The 14,884-nt window shown below is 37.9% G+C and overlaps 1 protein-coding gene across 2 annotated transcripts in view; it reads left to right on the top strand.

Annotated features, from left to right (window-relative positions):
• The first annotated feature begins 6,223 nt into the window (after window positions 1–6,223).
• Window positions 6,224–14,884, top strand: part of anks1ab (ankyrin repeat and sterile alpha motif domain containing 1Ab) — a 58,253-nt gene continuing 49,592 nt past the window's right edge. For both annotated transcript variants that reach the window (XM_088005798.1, XM_014987836.2), the window contains exons 1-3: window positions 6,224–6,388; window positions 10,742–10,982; window positions 11,506–11,883. In XM_088005798.1, the coding sequence (XP_087861924.1) occupies window positions 11,593–11,883 (291 nt within the window). In that variant the 5' untranslated portion in view covers window positions 6,224–6,388; window positions 10,742–10,982; window positions 11,506–11,592. The remainder of the gene's footprint in view (window positions 6,389–10,741; window positions 10,983–11,505; window positions 11,884–14,884) is intronic.

Genomic DNA, 14,884 nt, shown 5'->3' with positions numbered 1-14,884 from the left:
GCTCAATATTTGATGTCTAACTTCACCTCCAATTTAAGGACTTAAATTTTTAATCAGAGTCCTCATCATTTCCAACATATGGTTCTCATCCATGCATGCATGCATATAAAAGTAGTGGTGACCTTTTTGGTTTGGTTTGGGTGTAAACGATTATTTTCCCTTAATGCTGCATCTCGACCATCTCTGTAGGTTTTCTTTGCCCTCTTATCTATTTTTGCTCCAGATATTTTTTTAAAATTTTGCTTGAACCTTACTGTGTTTGTCTTCCCTGTGCTTTACTTTGTGGTCTGTTTGCCCTTTTTCCCTTCAGAATAAAACATATCACTGTTCCTCTGAGCTTCAGTGTGAGCAGTGGAAATGTCTATTCCTGCACAGGATGAAGGTTGTCGGTTTACAAGTCTGGTTAGTAGAGTCCTCTATGTGTGAAGTCATATTCCCCAGTGTCTGTGTGGCTTTCCTCTGGCCACCTCTGACAGAAAAATGTGTTCTATAAATTGCCTGTAAGCTGGAGGTTGAGAGTGCAAATGTGTGAATCAGTCTGCTTTCGTTAGTTGGAGTTTGTCACATGAATGGTTTTGATTTTTTTTGCTCTTGTAAGTATGCAACTGTCCAGTGTTATTAATCTATTTCTGCATTTAATGTGCACAAACATGCATGCTTGTTCTTTTGCATCACTCAGAGGATGCATGCACACAATATCTTGTGATATTGCACACAAAGATATATGTCTCAACCTAATATTCTTTTTTTTTAGGATATATAATAATAAAGTTTTTAAAAACCGAAAAGTTTTCATTTTGACAGTTATGGGGAAATGTTCCCTTGTCTGGCAGACAGTCACAGGCACCCTCCGCAAAGATGATAGGCAAGAAAAGGTCATTGTTAAAGAGGCTGGCTGTTCACAGAGTGCTTTACCCAAGCATATTAATGGAAAGTTCAGGGAAGGGAAAAGTTTGGAGGTAAAAGGTGCACCAATAACAGAAGGAAAATTGAAATGATTCTGGAATAGCGCCCATTTAAAAGTTTAGAGGTGATTCACAAGGCATGGACCGCAGCTGGAGTCAGAGATTCAAGAGCCACCACACTCAGACATTTCCAGGACATCAGCTACAACTGCCACAGTCCTTCTGTTAAGCCACTTATTAACCAGAAACTATGTTAGAAGAGTCTCAGTTGCACAAAAGAGAAAACACATTGGACTACAAAGATCTCTTCTCTTCTCAGATCAAAGTATAATTTCTGGTTCATTTTTAAATGGCAGTCTGAACGAAAAATAGGGAGCGACAGCAAATGTGTGCTGTAAAAGTAGCCCAACAAAATACCAGAAAGGGTGATTTTTATTTAGTGGTGACTTTTTAGGGGGTCAGGAGAGTGTTTTATTCTAATCGTAAAAATAGTTTGATTATCTGAAGCATTTTGCTGTTCCAAAAATAGCAAAAATAGAATGAATTTGTGAGGACGCAAATACATTTACACATCACTGTTTATAGTTCTAATTAGAGCAGCAATACCTCTAAACTGCCCTCAGGGTAGACAGAGCTTTACAAGATTTACTCAGATGTTCCTAAACTTTCTGGGGGTAATAAAAGATAGATCACAGAAACTTGGACAACTAATATATGTAAACTTTGAAACCGCTGTTGTTCTTATATCACCGTGAGGAACTGAGATATCCACAAAATCTGTCACTCTTTGAGTGCTACATTTTCAGAAAACACTGGGATGCATTTGGAAGAAACTTTCTGTCTAAGTTGCAGTGGGTGTAAATTTCCAAAAGGAAAATATGCAGATTTTTCAAACTTGAGTGCTTCCCTTCCCTTTGGTTCTATTCTCCTATGTGAAGTTAAAGTACCGACCAAAAAAGTGCAGAACATGCAGTTTTAGCCATGAGGGATGTGGATTGTTTCTCCTATATTTTGGTCACGATTAAAGTTAGAAAGTAAGCTCCCTGCTGAATGAATTATTCAGCCCTTTAAAGCAAAGCTCTATTTTGAGATTTTATTTCCATTAGAGTTCATGTTTTGTCAAACCACTATCTCTTACAATCCATTTTTCTCAGTTTCTATACTTGTAGCTTTTACTGACTGGGGTTTTCAAACAAAGTAGTAAAATTTCATTCACACCAAACAAAAGGAACGCTGTAAAAAAAAAAATCTCTGTGATCTCATCTTTTATATCAGACAGAAGGGAGAGCTTGAGTACCATAGCGCTCGTGTTGCCTTTTATTCCTGCAACAAGTAAAATTGCTTCTAAAAATGGTTTCAATATAGAGAGAAGGGCAGAATCTATTTAAAGAAGAAGAGGTTTCTTATTCTCCAACTCTTTGATGTTCAGAAGTTAAAAAGGCTAAAAGCCTTTGGGTAGGCTCCGGATATCTGAAGATGAAGACAGATTTAGGCTTGGCACTAAACTCTTTTGAGGCCAGGTAGAGAACCCGTTTTGTTCTACAAGCAGCTCAGTGCGACAATAAAGAGAACATTTTGAGGCTTGACTATGTCAAAGATCTCAAAAATATATTTTCCTGCAGCTGTCCGTGGTGATGAATGTCTTTTTTCTCAATCTGCGTTCTGAATCTACGTTGAAGAGCTGGCCCATAATGGTAATGGATTGTCCTCCACTTTCCTGAGAATGAATTTCCTGATTCAGAGCTGAATATATTGAGCATATCTGATTGATTCATGACTGCCAATACCATTAGTATCATTTAGACGTACATCTTCAGTACCAGCTGGATATGGAGCTTGTCAAGGACAGCTATTATGGTGGCGTTACACTGGAAATGACCTGGCTGTGGACTGTCAGTGTTAACCATGGATTAATTATCCAACGGTCTCTTTTCTGCTCTACCTGCTCCCTTCTCAATCTTTCTCCACACTGGTCTTTTGGCCCATTCTGTCATTTTAATTTAAAGGGATAGCCCAGAGCTTTTGAAGTGAGGTTCTGTGAAAATAGTACTTTTAAAGTCTTGTGAGGAAGTGTTTTCCCACATATAAATTGCTTCTACTTTTCCTTCCATTCCATTTAAATGTTTCTACAAATCAAATTAAAGTTAACATCAGACAAAAATAACCTGTTGAAATAATTTCATTTACTTTAGGAAAAAAGCCACTATTGATGGCAATTTCAGACTCAAAGAGCTTCACTCATTATTTTATTGTGAGAGAACCAACCTGACATATGGACATTTGTATGCTTCTTGCTCACATACAGCGTCACGTGTATGTGGAAACACATGTACACAGATGGCTGCATAACACACAAATATCTGTGTTTATATGCTGCTTGCTTTGATCCTAATCTTACCATGTTATATTTGAAGGTTGATTTTTATCTTTGTTTTGTTTGTTTTTGTTTTTTTGTTTCCAACAGCGTCATGCAATGCCTTGCAGCTTAGGAAACAAATTAACGTTTCCTTATCACACCGAACCAATGATACGTTTTCCCTATGCATCGTGTGCTGGTAAAGTGCTGCAATAACGTGACTTTTTTGAGTGTGACAATTGGTTGCTTGGGAATGATTGCTATCTCTTCTGAGCTGGCACAGCAACACTGCTCGCTTAAAGACACCTGACACTTATCGCACTGTTTGTCAGATTTCTCATTTCTGAGTCTTATTGCTTCATGGTGAAAACACAAGCAGAAATTGGAAAGCAAATTGCAAGTGAGAGAAAGAAATCTAAAAAAAAAAAAATGAGGGAGAAAATTTCCCATAAGAAAACAGTGATTACAAAAGTGTTGATCTAAAATAAATTATGGCTAAGTATACATCCATGTTTGCAGTTTTATGAATACTTAAGAAAATACAAGCAATGGTGATAAAGTGTTCACCAAAATTGAATCGAATTTTTTGTATAGATGCAAACTGTTACAGCGCAAAAAATGAAAAGTTTGTTGTTATGCAAGCAGAAATAGATGGAAAAGATGATTACGTTTTCATGCCAGCAGCTTTAAGACTAGATATATTTCTATTCTGTAGCTGTTTGGTTTAGATCTGATTTAGTTGACAAGAAAATGAGACTGGTTTTGAATTATCTTTTGAAATTGTCTCTGTCCTCACCCTCATGCTTTTTGAAAAGCACAAAACGTTGTTCAGTTTCGTTATTACAGCTGCTTGTACACAGAATTACTGACATCCGCATGTAAAATTGACACCAGTTTTATCAAATTTGAAATTTAATGGATTGCATTTAATAGCTACTTTTTTGTAAAACAGGTAAGGTAATTTTATTTATATTGCACATTTTCAGCAACAAGGCAATTCAAAGTGCTTAAACTGGTAAAACAGGTAAACAGGTGTTTGACCAAACTTTCACTTAGAGGTAAAGAAAAAGTGTTTCATATATAAAACATATTTACAGATGTGTCTGCATGAAGTATTCAAAAAAAAAAAAAAAAGCTGACAGACCCCAGTGTTCAATAAATTAATACATAGTTATTATGTTGTGGAAATATTTAGGGTGAATCAAAAATGTAAACATGGTGCATATTAGGGTAGTTGTCTAACTTGAATTAGAAAAATATCAAAGCAAAAGCCTATCATCCTATAACAGATTGTTTTCTTCAAGGTTTGTTAACCTTTATGATGCCTGTCACAGCAGGCATCATAATGTATTTCTATTAGGAGCAGTTTTACAAACCCTCTTAAATAAATAAGTAAACCAGAGAAAAAAAATCTTCATGCAAATCAGTTGGAAGTGCATTTTATGTTAAATGCTATTCCATATCCAAAGTAAATAGCTTTAAAGACATCTTCCCTCATGGTTCTACAAAAATGCATGTCATGCACATATTTTCACCGCATATTCATATGTTTCTGTGGAGAAAAGATGTGTGCAAAAGCTTTTCGGTGCCACATTGTTCATGCATTTAGCCTCAGGTCTCAAGCAGCATCATGAAAAGCACAAAGCTTCATCTCAGTGCATTAAAGTCTCACAGTATTTTGTGAATGTGCACTAAGCACATTTTACTGGTCTGTGTCCTGGGACATTACTTTCTGTTTCCCCATGCGGATGGACATTGAAATGTGGGCAAAATCTTTAAAAGGTGTTGCATAACGCAGCTGCTGTGCAGCTTTGACAGGGAAGAAAATGTATCATCTCAATTAGTTTTACAAATACACTTGTAAAATTTTACATTTATATTCTGTATGCACACATAAAATTTCAGTCTCACTTTGCAGATTGATAATGTTCTTAAACGAGTTTTTACCTACAAAAGGAGCATGTTGCACTTCTCTGAAAGTTGTAAAATAACATGCAAAGGAAGGTTTGGTATTAACTTTCAATGCAAGAGGCTAGTAATTGGCTATTGCATATCAGTATCCAACAAAATAAGATGAACCAGACCGTTGTAGATTAATTTGGAGATGTTATCAAAATTAGTCCATGACCCCCTCCTTTAATCAGGCCAGTGAAATCTTGATTTAGCCCCTTGGTAACAGAGCCTCTTTTTTGTAGATTTTTTGGACAGTTCTCGAAAATGACACCCCTAAACGAATTCCATGTATCTCAGGAACTACAAGGTGTATTTGACTGGTTCAGGTATCTGAATAAAGGTAATATTGCACAGAATACTCTAGAGGTCTAAAAATCAGCATTTGCATTACTGAGTAAGAGCAAATACATATGGCACACAGTGAAAAAAATAATAAATAAAAATAATACATTCTAATGGAATACATTATGGAATGTGGCTTTTCCTTAAAAGCATGCAGTTGAAACCCAGACCCTCTGGCAATCCACAGTACATGTTATCACCACTTACTGTGCCAAATTTCATTCCAAAAATATGAAGCATAGATATTTTTTGGAAAGGTATTAGTTGATAAAATTCCAGGCGAACATTCCAAATGTGCCATTTTTGTACATTTTGACACCATGTGTGCAATAACAAATTTCTCTCCCCCTCCCCCCCCCCTCCTCCCAACCTATATCTTCCTATAAATATTCTCTGCAATTAATAACGGTGGTTTTTAAAACAATATTAGAGTGAAATACTAATAAAAAGTACTGTCCTGGGCGCTCTAGTTATAAAAGCATTGAGCATTGAGTGAGAAAACCAAACCTGCAGGCCAGATTTTCTGCAGCCCATTGGTTGATTTGGGTGATTGACACATCTAATAACCAATAGAATCAGGGGGGAGTGCAAAATCCCAAATCAACGTCCAATCCACCAATCATAACTAGCGAAAATGCATTGCGCAAATGACCGCGAAGCACAACTGCGCGGTAAAGAGGAGGAAGAACTTTGAGTTTGTAGGCGGTATCCATGGAGACAGAAAAGTTGAAAATAGTGAGGAGTCACATCAGTGTGACACAAGGACAATGGATTACAGTACCTGAGTAGAAATATTTACTCTATAATGGATTATGACGATGACACAGCAAAGGTAGGACTAAATTGATATTTTTAGCTTCATGAAATGAGCTATGTTTTTTGTCTTCTTTGGTTGCTGGTTCCACATATAGCATGTTGATTCTAGTATCGTTGGAAACAGCAGAGCTTGGGTTTTAATCTGTTTGGTCGTTTGTGTGGGTAAGACCGTGTTGCGCTGGCGTTGCTGCGTTTTTACCAGGTGTGAGCCGTTAGCGTCTAATTAGCCTCTAGTCATGTTTTTGTTGATAAAGCTGATTGATGTTGGAGCTGGGTGTTGTTTAGGTATAAAATATTGTAGTTATCATTTAGATGAGCTTTTTCCCGTTACATGGATATGCAATATGCCTATATTGGTTATTGAATAGCATGTGCTTAGGGTTGATCTTGTTAGCAGAAGTGCTGCAGGACCCAAAAATGGGGCCTATACTTGGATAATAAATGTAGTTTCCAAATCATTAATACTCCCCTTTAGAAGTTGTTTGGAGTGTCCACTAGTATAGAAGGGCATTTGATCTTTATGTGCGTTTGTTGTCAGTTTCCTTTGACTTTGTGTGACAAATAATGAAGTTAATTGTTTACAGAAATCACTGTTTCATATTGATTTGAAGACTCAAATTATTTATTGATCCTGAATAATAAATACACATAATTATATGTGGTTCTTCTGTTTGTAATAAAGCTTTTGGAGTAGAAAGAAGGATGAATTCTTCACCTAACTACATTAACTATTTTACAAATTAGCAAATTTATGAAAATGGGTTTTGATCTTTTTATAGCTTACCTTTGATTAATCACACTTTAACATTTAAAATCACTTTTCTTAGCAGTGAAGTAACATGAACTTGTCTTGTCATTCTGACTGTGTTGGTATAACTCTTCATTTCAATATAAAACAATGTAGTGCATTAAGCTGCTTTAATAATCACCATTTTCACCTGGACATTATTTGCAGCTTTGTTTATAAACACTGTTCTGTTTTTTTTTTTGTTTTTTTTTTTTAGCTTTTTTTTTAAATTCAAGAATAAGAGTTGTCAAAAATCCTGACTGTTGAATAAAACATATCCAGATTAAGTTGGTGATCAGAATGCATTTAAAAGATATCAAACATTTGGTGGAAGAGACATTGTTCGTGATGCACTGATGTGACTGACACAGCTCTTCAAACCAAGTCAATTTTTCACTTTATTTCTTAAAATCAGTTAAGAACCAGCTTCAACAACAATTCTGGTTTTGCACCAGAAACAATTTTCTTGTCCTGGGTCTACATCCTTGCACAGTTAGACTGAACCTTATTCTAAAGATAAACATTAGAAAACAGTATGTAGAATCAGCGTTTGGAAGAAATACATCTCTGTATTTGATGAAAATAGATCCAATAATCATTGAGTCATCCAGTTATCTTGGTTGAAATGCCAGAAAATCATCCTACTCCTGTTGAGAATTGTCTGATTCACTCTCTGCAGGTGAATTTCTATCATTTTCCCCACAAACAATAAATGATTCAGACGCTGTTTATTGGCGAGTGCTTGAGAAAATCCACAGCGTAAGTCTGGATGACTAGCAACTGAGCTCATAGAAACCGAGAAAAGATTCTCATCCCTTCAGCCTCTCTTTGTTTTTCATTTTTCCTCTCTGTCCTTCTCAGAAGCTGACGGATATCTAGCACTACGTTTTCACTCAGCCATGCACGATTGCACTCCTATTTCCCTGCTGGGAGGTCAGCTCTGTTCCGCGTCTGCTGGAAAGCTTTCACAACAGTCTCATATTTAGCCATTCTGAGCCAACAGCAGGTAGATTTGCTGTTTCCTCTGATTAAAGTACATCATTCCAGCTCATCACTTTAGAGTGAATTTTATAATGGGAAAATGTTTAAGAAATACTGCCTGGAAGTAAAAGGTACTACTTATGATCTTAAAACACAAAATAAATGTTAAGCTGTTAGTAACTTTTACTGCCTGCATTTCAAAATGTTATACAGATATTCGAAAATTCATAAACCAAATTGTTTGTAAATCCTGCCCTAATATTTTAGCCTTTATAAGTAAGATAGCATAGTTCTTTGAATGTGCAATAACTCCTGGGATAAACATTTTGCAGATTTGAAAATGATGGCCTGGATGAATGATACCTGTACTGATTCAGGGAACATACATTATTTTGTGGGGTATTTTTTGTTGTTTTTTTGTCTGCACATCTGAAACTCTCCAAAGTGAACAAGCCAAGCACAGTACATTAAACCACCTGAGTGTTTTGGGGTCCACATTTCCCGGCAGAAAGGGAAATGTAAAACATAAATTATGATGTTTATGAGAGGCTGATTTAGGCTACTTTGTTCTGAAGCCTGTCTGAAGGTAATTGCTTCTGTGGCTGGTTCACTTTATTAGATGTTTCTCTAGTGGGCCCGTGCTCCATCTCCGTGATGCCAGCTGATTAGTTTGACTCTACAGGGCACTAAATTGCAGCGAAGGTATTAAAATGTGTACTGTGTAATTAAAAATGCCAATTGTGAGAGTGGAAACTATTACAGCTGGTGGAAGGAACATCACAGACATCCCCAAGGGTCCTGAAAAGGCATGTATACATCAGGGAAACAATTTCCTGCAAGAATCCTGTACACATGACGCTGCTGCGATTCACTGGGAGTGTTTACAGTACGCGCAGCCTCTCTGCAACTTGCACAGTGAGCGTTTCGCTCATGAGTCACCACTGTCTTCAGCCCGAGGCTCAGCATCCAGCCAGCTGAAGGAGGGGATTCATGTTTTATTTTAGTCCCTCTAATATGCCGTGAAGACATCATTATCTTGAACACGTTGTTTTCTAGAGCCTCGATTGTTTAAATGCCACAGAAGATGTGGATGACACAAACAGCTTCACCCTCATCACCGTCACAGAGATCATTAGATGTGCAATTTAGCGTGCATCATTAGACGTGGCTTTTTGTTATTGCTAACCTCAGCAGTCTGTGGCACAGTGCCCCGTCCTTGGTGGGAGAAGGATGTTATCTTTTATGTCATGCACACACCAGCGCTGCCCACAGGGGAGAGGTGAGTTTGCAAGGAACTTGGCTGATTGAGGGCACAGGGCACAAGGTGCTCTGTGCACAACTATAGTTGCTGTGAATACTAAGGATGTCTCGCAAGAGACTCTTTTGTCAGCTTCAGCTCCCTTTTAGAAGAGTCATAAATAGCACACAGTGTGAGCACTCTTTCCTCCGGTGTTGGCATGCCATAGACATTTTTATCTTTACTTTTTTTTGTCTACATCTGCAGCTGTCATGTGACTTATTCCACCAGATCCAACCAAACAGAGATAAAATACTCAGTTATGTTTATTTTGCCTTACATGAATATGCAATTGTAAAATTCAAACATTTAGGATTTAAAATGAAGCCACAGCAATGAAAGAAAATATGATTTTATGATAAAACAAAACCTAATCATTGAGCATCTTTTACTGGCACCTATGGGAAGATTTTATGACTTAAAAAAACAAAGCCACTGACTGATTAAAAATGGTTTTGCTAATTATGCTAGTCAATTAATTGCTCATAATAATGTTTTATGAAGACGAAACCGCACTTCCCTAAACAGATCATCTCGTCATCAAAGGCTTTACAGAAAAAAAGTACACAAACAACACATGCCCAAATTGACATCTGGAAATATATGAAATGTTAAATTAACATGAGATATGTGAAACGCCAGCAAATTGTGTGCCTTGAACATGTGATGCCGATGTGAAATCCACTGGTCCATGAGATGCTCCAGAAATGACAATTTTTGCCTCATTTCACATCATTTTCCCTCTGATTTAGGCTTTAGCAATTTTCTCTACTGTTTTTCATCACATGTAATCTAATTTTATATTTGCATGTGATCTTTGAAGCAAGAAAATATATATATTACATTTTTAATAACTGGGGATGTCCGTTTTTTACATGTTTCATACAGAGAAATATCTATTGAACCTTCATAACTACCTGTTTCATACTTAGGAGATCTCCAGCATTGGTCCCTGTTTGTTTCAGTGAATTAATTCCAGTCAGAGTGTCATCTGTGTTTTTTTTCTGAGATTTTTTAAATATGTTGTATTCTGGTTCTGAATCCATTCCTGAGTAGTTTTTGATGCACTTACCTGTAAAAAGGGTTCCAGCTTTTGCTGCTCGGTCACGACGATTTTTATGTGGGTGATATCAGAATTCAAATATCTCTTACTTTAACACTTGATTTGACTGATATGAGCAGATGTTAAAAAGTTAGACCTGATATGAATATTTTATTGTAATTCCACAGTCTACTTGCCTAAAGTGTACTTATTTTATGTTATCACCCCAATAAAACAGCCAAGTTCCTTTTTGTGACCTTAGACTCAGAGTCAGTGAGAGACGATTCCCAAGTCGCACTCCTTAAAAATGGAGCAGCCACCCAGTGCATCAGTAACCTGATTATCCCAGCTGTCAGTCTGGATAAGGCCGCGCTTTGGGATCTGCGTGTCCTCTGATTCTCACTTCAAGATAAAACCGGTCCTCCTGGAGATGGGAAGCAACATCAGAGCAGGACAGACACGAAAACGTAGGAAAAGAAATCACCGGGATTTTATAAAGTCAGGTAAGAGGACAGATTCTTAAAGCTTTTCTTTTTTTGCTAACAGAGATGAGTTTGTCTCTGTCATTAAGTATTAGGCAGTGGTTTGGGGAGTACTTTACCGTCTCTTTGTGTTTTTCTTAATTGAAGCTGTGCACCACTGTATCATATAGTATGCTTTTGTCCATTTGTGTTAGAGCATTCATTGTCTTTTAATGCTGATTTACTCACTAAGAATTCTGTTATGATTATTTTTCAGGCTTACTATAACCGCTTAAAATAACTTGCCATACTGAGGCAGTTTAAAGTTGATATGAGAGTGGAGTCTCAGAAGAAGGCAGCCATTTACCGAGGGGAGGGAAACAGGATACAACTTGTGGGTGGGCCTTAGTTATTGTTTCTGTGAACCACAAGTGTCTCCTTTATATGCAGTCTTTGCTTCTATATAGGGGAACTTTGTAGCACAAGTCTTTGTGTCTTTGTTTGTTGGGAAAAACGTTTTTTTGAGCCCACAGTATTTATGTCCTTTTAATCTGTATCTTTTCAGTCCATCATTTGGCTCCATAAAACTTTGGATTAATCTTTGCATCGTCACAACGGATGAAACTGAGTTGCAATTTGCAGCCCTGCAACAATGGCTGACTGCATTCCAGATAACACCACCAACGTTATCCAGAATCCCAAGGCTGACGTAGAGGATGGTACCAAAGTTTCACCTGAGTCCGCATCAGCAGCTGTGATCAAAGTGAGACCTGCAGACCTGGGACTGATTCGAAGCCTGTCAAAGTCAGACTCTGACCTGTTGGCGTCTCCGGTCGGTGAGGAGGACGAAGGTCTGGCAAACCGTAGCGGCTCTGTGGCTAACTGCAGTTCTGGGCAGCCGTCCATCGAGCGCATGCCTTCCTTTGCATCTGAGTGGGATGAGGTAAAACACAAGCTGTCGGGACAAGCATGAGAGTGTAGATGGCAGGAGGAATGGCACTGTGGAGTGTGTCGCTGTGTGTGAATGAGGGAAAGAAAAGGGGAGTGATAAGAGAAGAGAGGACAGATTAGTGGGGAAAAAAATAGACAAATTTAGCGGCACATTTCAGGAAAGGGAAAGGAAGGAAGAGGAGGAGAGCGGAGGCAGCAGTGTGATCAGGAGTCCAGTTGAAGCAGTGATGGAGTAACTTTACCCAGGCTGTCAGCAGAGAACGCCTGCGGGCAAGTGCTTGAATGCATGAATGGCTTGATCACTTGCACCGACCTCCCTGTAGCAGTCCTGGCATCCAAGACTAATTGGGCTTGTGCTGTCATACCACATCCATTCAGTACATGTCTCAGGGGCCGACCCACGCTTCTAGTGTCTCCTCCTGCTCTTTTCTGGCTCCTTTGCTCCGTCTTGCGCCATCTACTTTTGAGCCCACTATGAGCAATCCTTCACCTGTCCCACCTCCTTCGGTTCCCATTCATATCCTGAAAAAGATTTGACTTGTGATTTCTGAGCATTTGGAGTGCCAGCCCCTCCTTTCAGCTCTGTAAACACTGTGAAATTATTTAAAATGTCTCTTTCCAAAACATACACTTTTAAATATGACAAAAAAAAGTCAGTGAAGAAAATGTTTTTGCTAAACCACAGCCATGACACTTTTCCACTTCAGAATCAAGGTTCTCTACTTTATGCACAATGATTAATCCTCATTCAAGCTGTTCACAGTAAAAAAGAAAAAGCTTTTGAGATTTTGTCTCATCACAACTACACACTTCAATTGTATCTTCTTTGACATATTTTCTTACAATGAAAATCTGAAAAGTGTGGTGTGTATCTGAAGTCAGACACGTAAATCATTACTTTGTAGAACTACTCTACGCAAATAAATTTTCAGGAGGCTGAGTTGTGCATCAAGAGACTAATTTTTTTTCCCTCTTCTTTTCTGCAAAAGAGCTCTAGTTCAGTCAGATTGTCTATAAACAAATTTCCAAGCTTGAGTTTACTTTGAGCCATCCTAACCTATTAAAATGCTTTGATCAAAACTCTTCAATTGCATCTCTGGCTGTGTATCAAGAATTGGGTGCTGTTTTTTCGCATCATTTAGTAGCTTTTCTTTAGGATTCTGACCACCTTAGCTGTCTCCCCCGAAGAAAAGAATCCTAACAGCATGACGCTGCCACCACCATGTTTCAGCATGGTGATGTGCACTGAGCTTTCTCTCACTCATCACATGTTGCATATACATGAAAATATTTCTTCGTCTCATCTGACCAGAAAACCTCTTTCTACACATCAGATTCATGTGATGTCAAAGCAACTTTACTAAACTCATTTATATACAGTTTAGTTCATTCCAATAAAATCCAATCATACAGTCATACAGATTTTTTTGTCAACTTTATACAGTACAATTCAATACAAGCATTAAACATTACAGACATTCAGCTGATCTTAAAAAATAAAACATTCAGTTCTCAGTCCTGATCAGATTCTCCCTGTTTATGACTATTTGCGCAAGATTATCTGTTATAATCTTGGATTCTTATGGCCCAAACTCATGTCATCTTGATTTAAGCCCTGCTTAGCGCATGAAGACTATGACCTTGTACCACTGACTTGTGCAATTACACTCTTAAAACAGAAATGTGTCACCACACAAGGCCGAGAAAATGTTGAGCTTCCACTTGAATTTGTGTATCTCCCTCTCTGTCATCTCCCATGCCCTTTTCCTGCTCTCTGCTCCAACCCTTTGCTCTCTGACACACACTGTTTGTTCAGGCCGTTCTGGGTGGGGTGTCCTGTTCTTGAGGGCATCCTGTTTCCTAGCTGTTTCAGATGTCTTTTTTTTTCCCCTCAGTGCTTCAAGGGATTTTCTTTGGCAATGTGGATGTGAGGGAGTGACAGATACTGCTTTCATGACTCCTCTAAGTTTGTAGTTTTTGTTTCAAATGTGCATGAAGCCTTACATTAAAACCCTTCAGCCTTCACCATAACAATTTCCGATGCTTATTTTTCTCAGCATCTTCTTCTTACTTGTATTAATTGACCAAGTTTCAAGTTTTTAAAAAAAGCTGACTGAAAAAAGTTGAGAAGTTTTGGAGCAGTAGCTGCATCTGAGCCCTTCATGATTTCTTAAAAGTAATATTGACTTTCTGTCACTGGAATAAAATTAAGTGTTTGTTTTTTACAGCAAGATTTATTTATGCTCATTAAGCTTCACTTAACATAAATAACTACAAGTTTCCATCAGCTTTAAGGAAAAAAAATCAATATTTGATGCCATCAGCTTTGTCAGGTTAAGCTCCGCTTCTCAAAACTTTCCATTATTGAAGTCATTTAAACTCTTATTGAAATGGCCATTATTTCCAAAGCTTCTGTCATTCTCTGCTTGTTCATTTCTAATTTAATTCTTAATGTCCTATTGTTGAGGCCTGATGGTTCTCGTCACTCTCCATCACTCTACCTCCTACTGGCTGATCTTATTTGGACCAACAGGTAATCTCGGTTATGTCTTCGAATTTGGCCCGGACCCAAGAAGAAACTGGCTGCTGTTTTTCGCCTCTCTTTTCCTACTCATCATTGTGTCTTCCAATCTTTTGTTGATTCCCTCAATTTGAAACCATTTCTCCTGGCACCCCGCTGCGGGGAATGGAAGATCGGGCCTTTGCTCATCTAATGAACAGCGTGGCCTTCTATCTGCAGAGAAACAATTCTTGACCTTTTCTCTGAGCTCACTTCACTTGTGTTTGCCCTTTCTGCAGTTGCTTTCAACTAACCAGTTCAAACAATTGTTTTAGGAGAAGGAGGAAGTAAGAGTCTACTTCTAGTTACAAGCTGTTTTATTAGAATACCCACAAGCACCGCTTTCAGACTGACCTTTTTTATTTTAATGAATAATCAATACATTTTACCAACAGAGAAAGCTCAAATAAAGTTTGATTGTGAAGTCTGACAC

Source organism: Poecilia mexicana, unplaced genomic scaffold, assembly GCF_051168715.1.
Source record: "Poecilia mexicana isolate PSO_F unplaced genomic scaffold, ASM5116871v1 scaffold_5, whole genome shotgun sequence".
In the NCBI taxonomy this organism is placed as follows: Eukaryota; Metazoa; Chordata; class Actinopteri; order Cyprinodontiformes; family Poeciliidae; genus Poecilia; species Poecilia mexicana.
The sequence above is the reverse complement of the archived record's forward strand: the minus strand, read 5'-3'. Positions and strand labels throughout refer to the sequence as shown.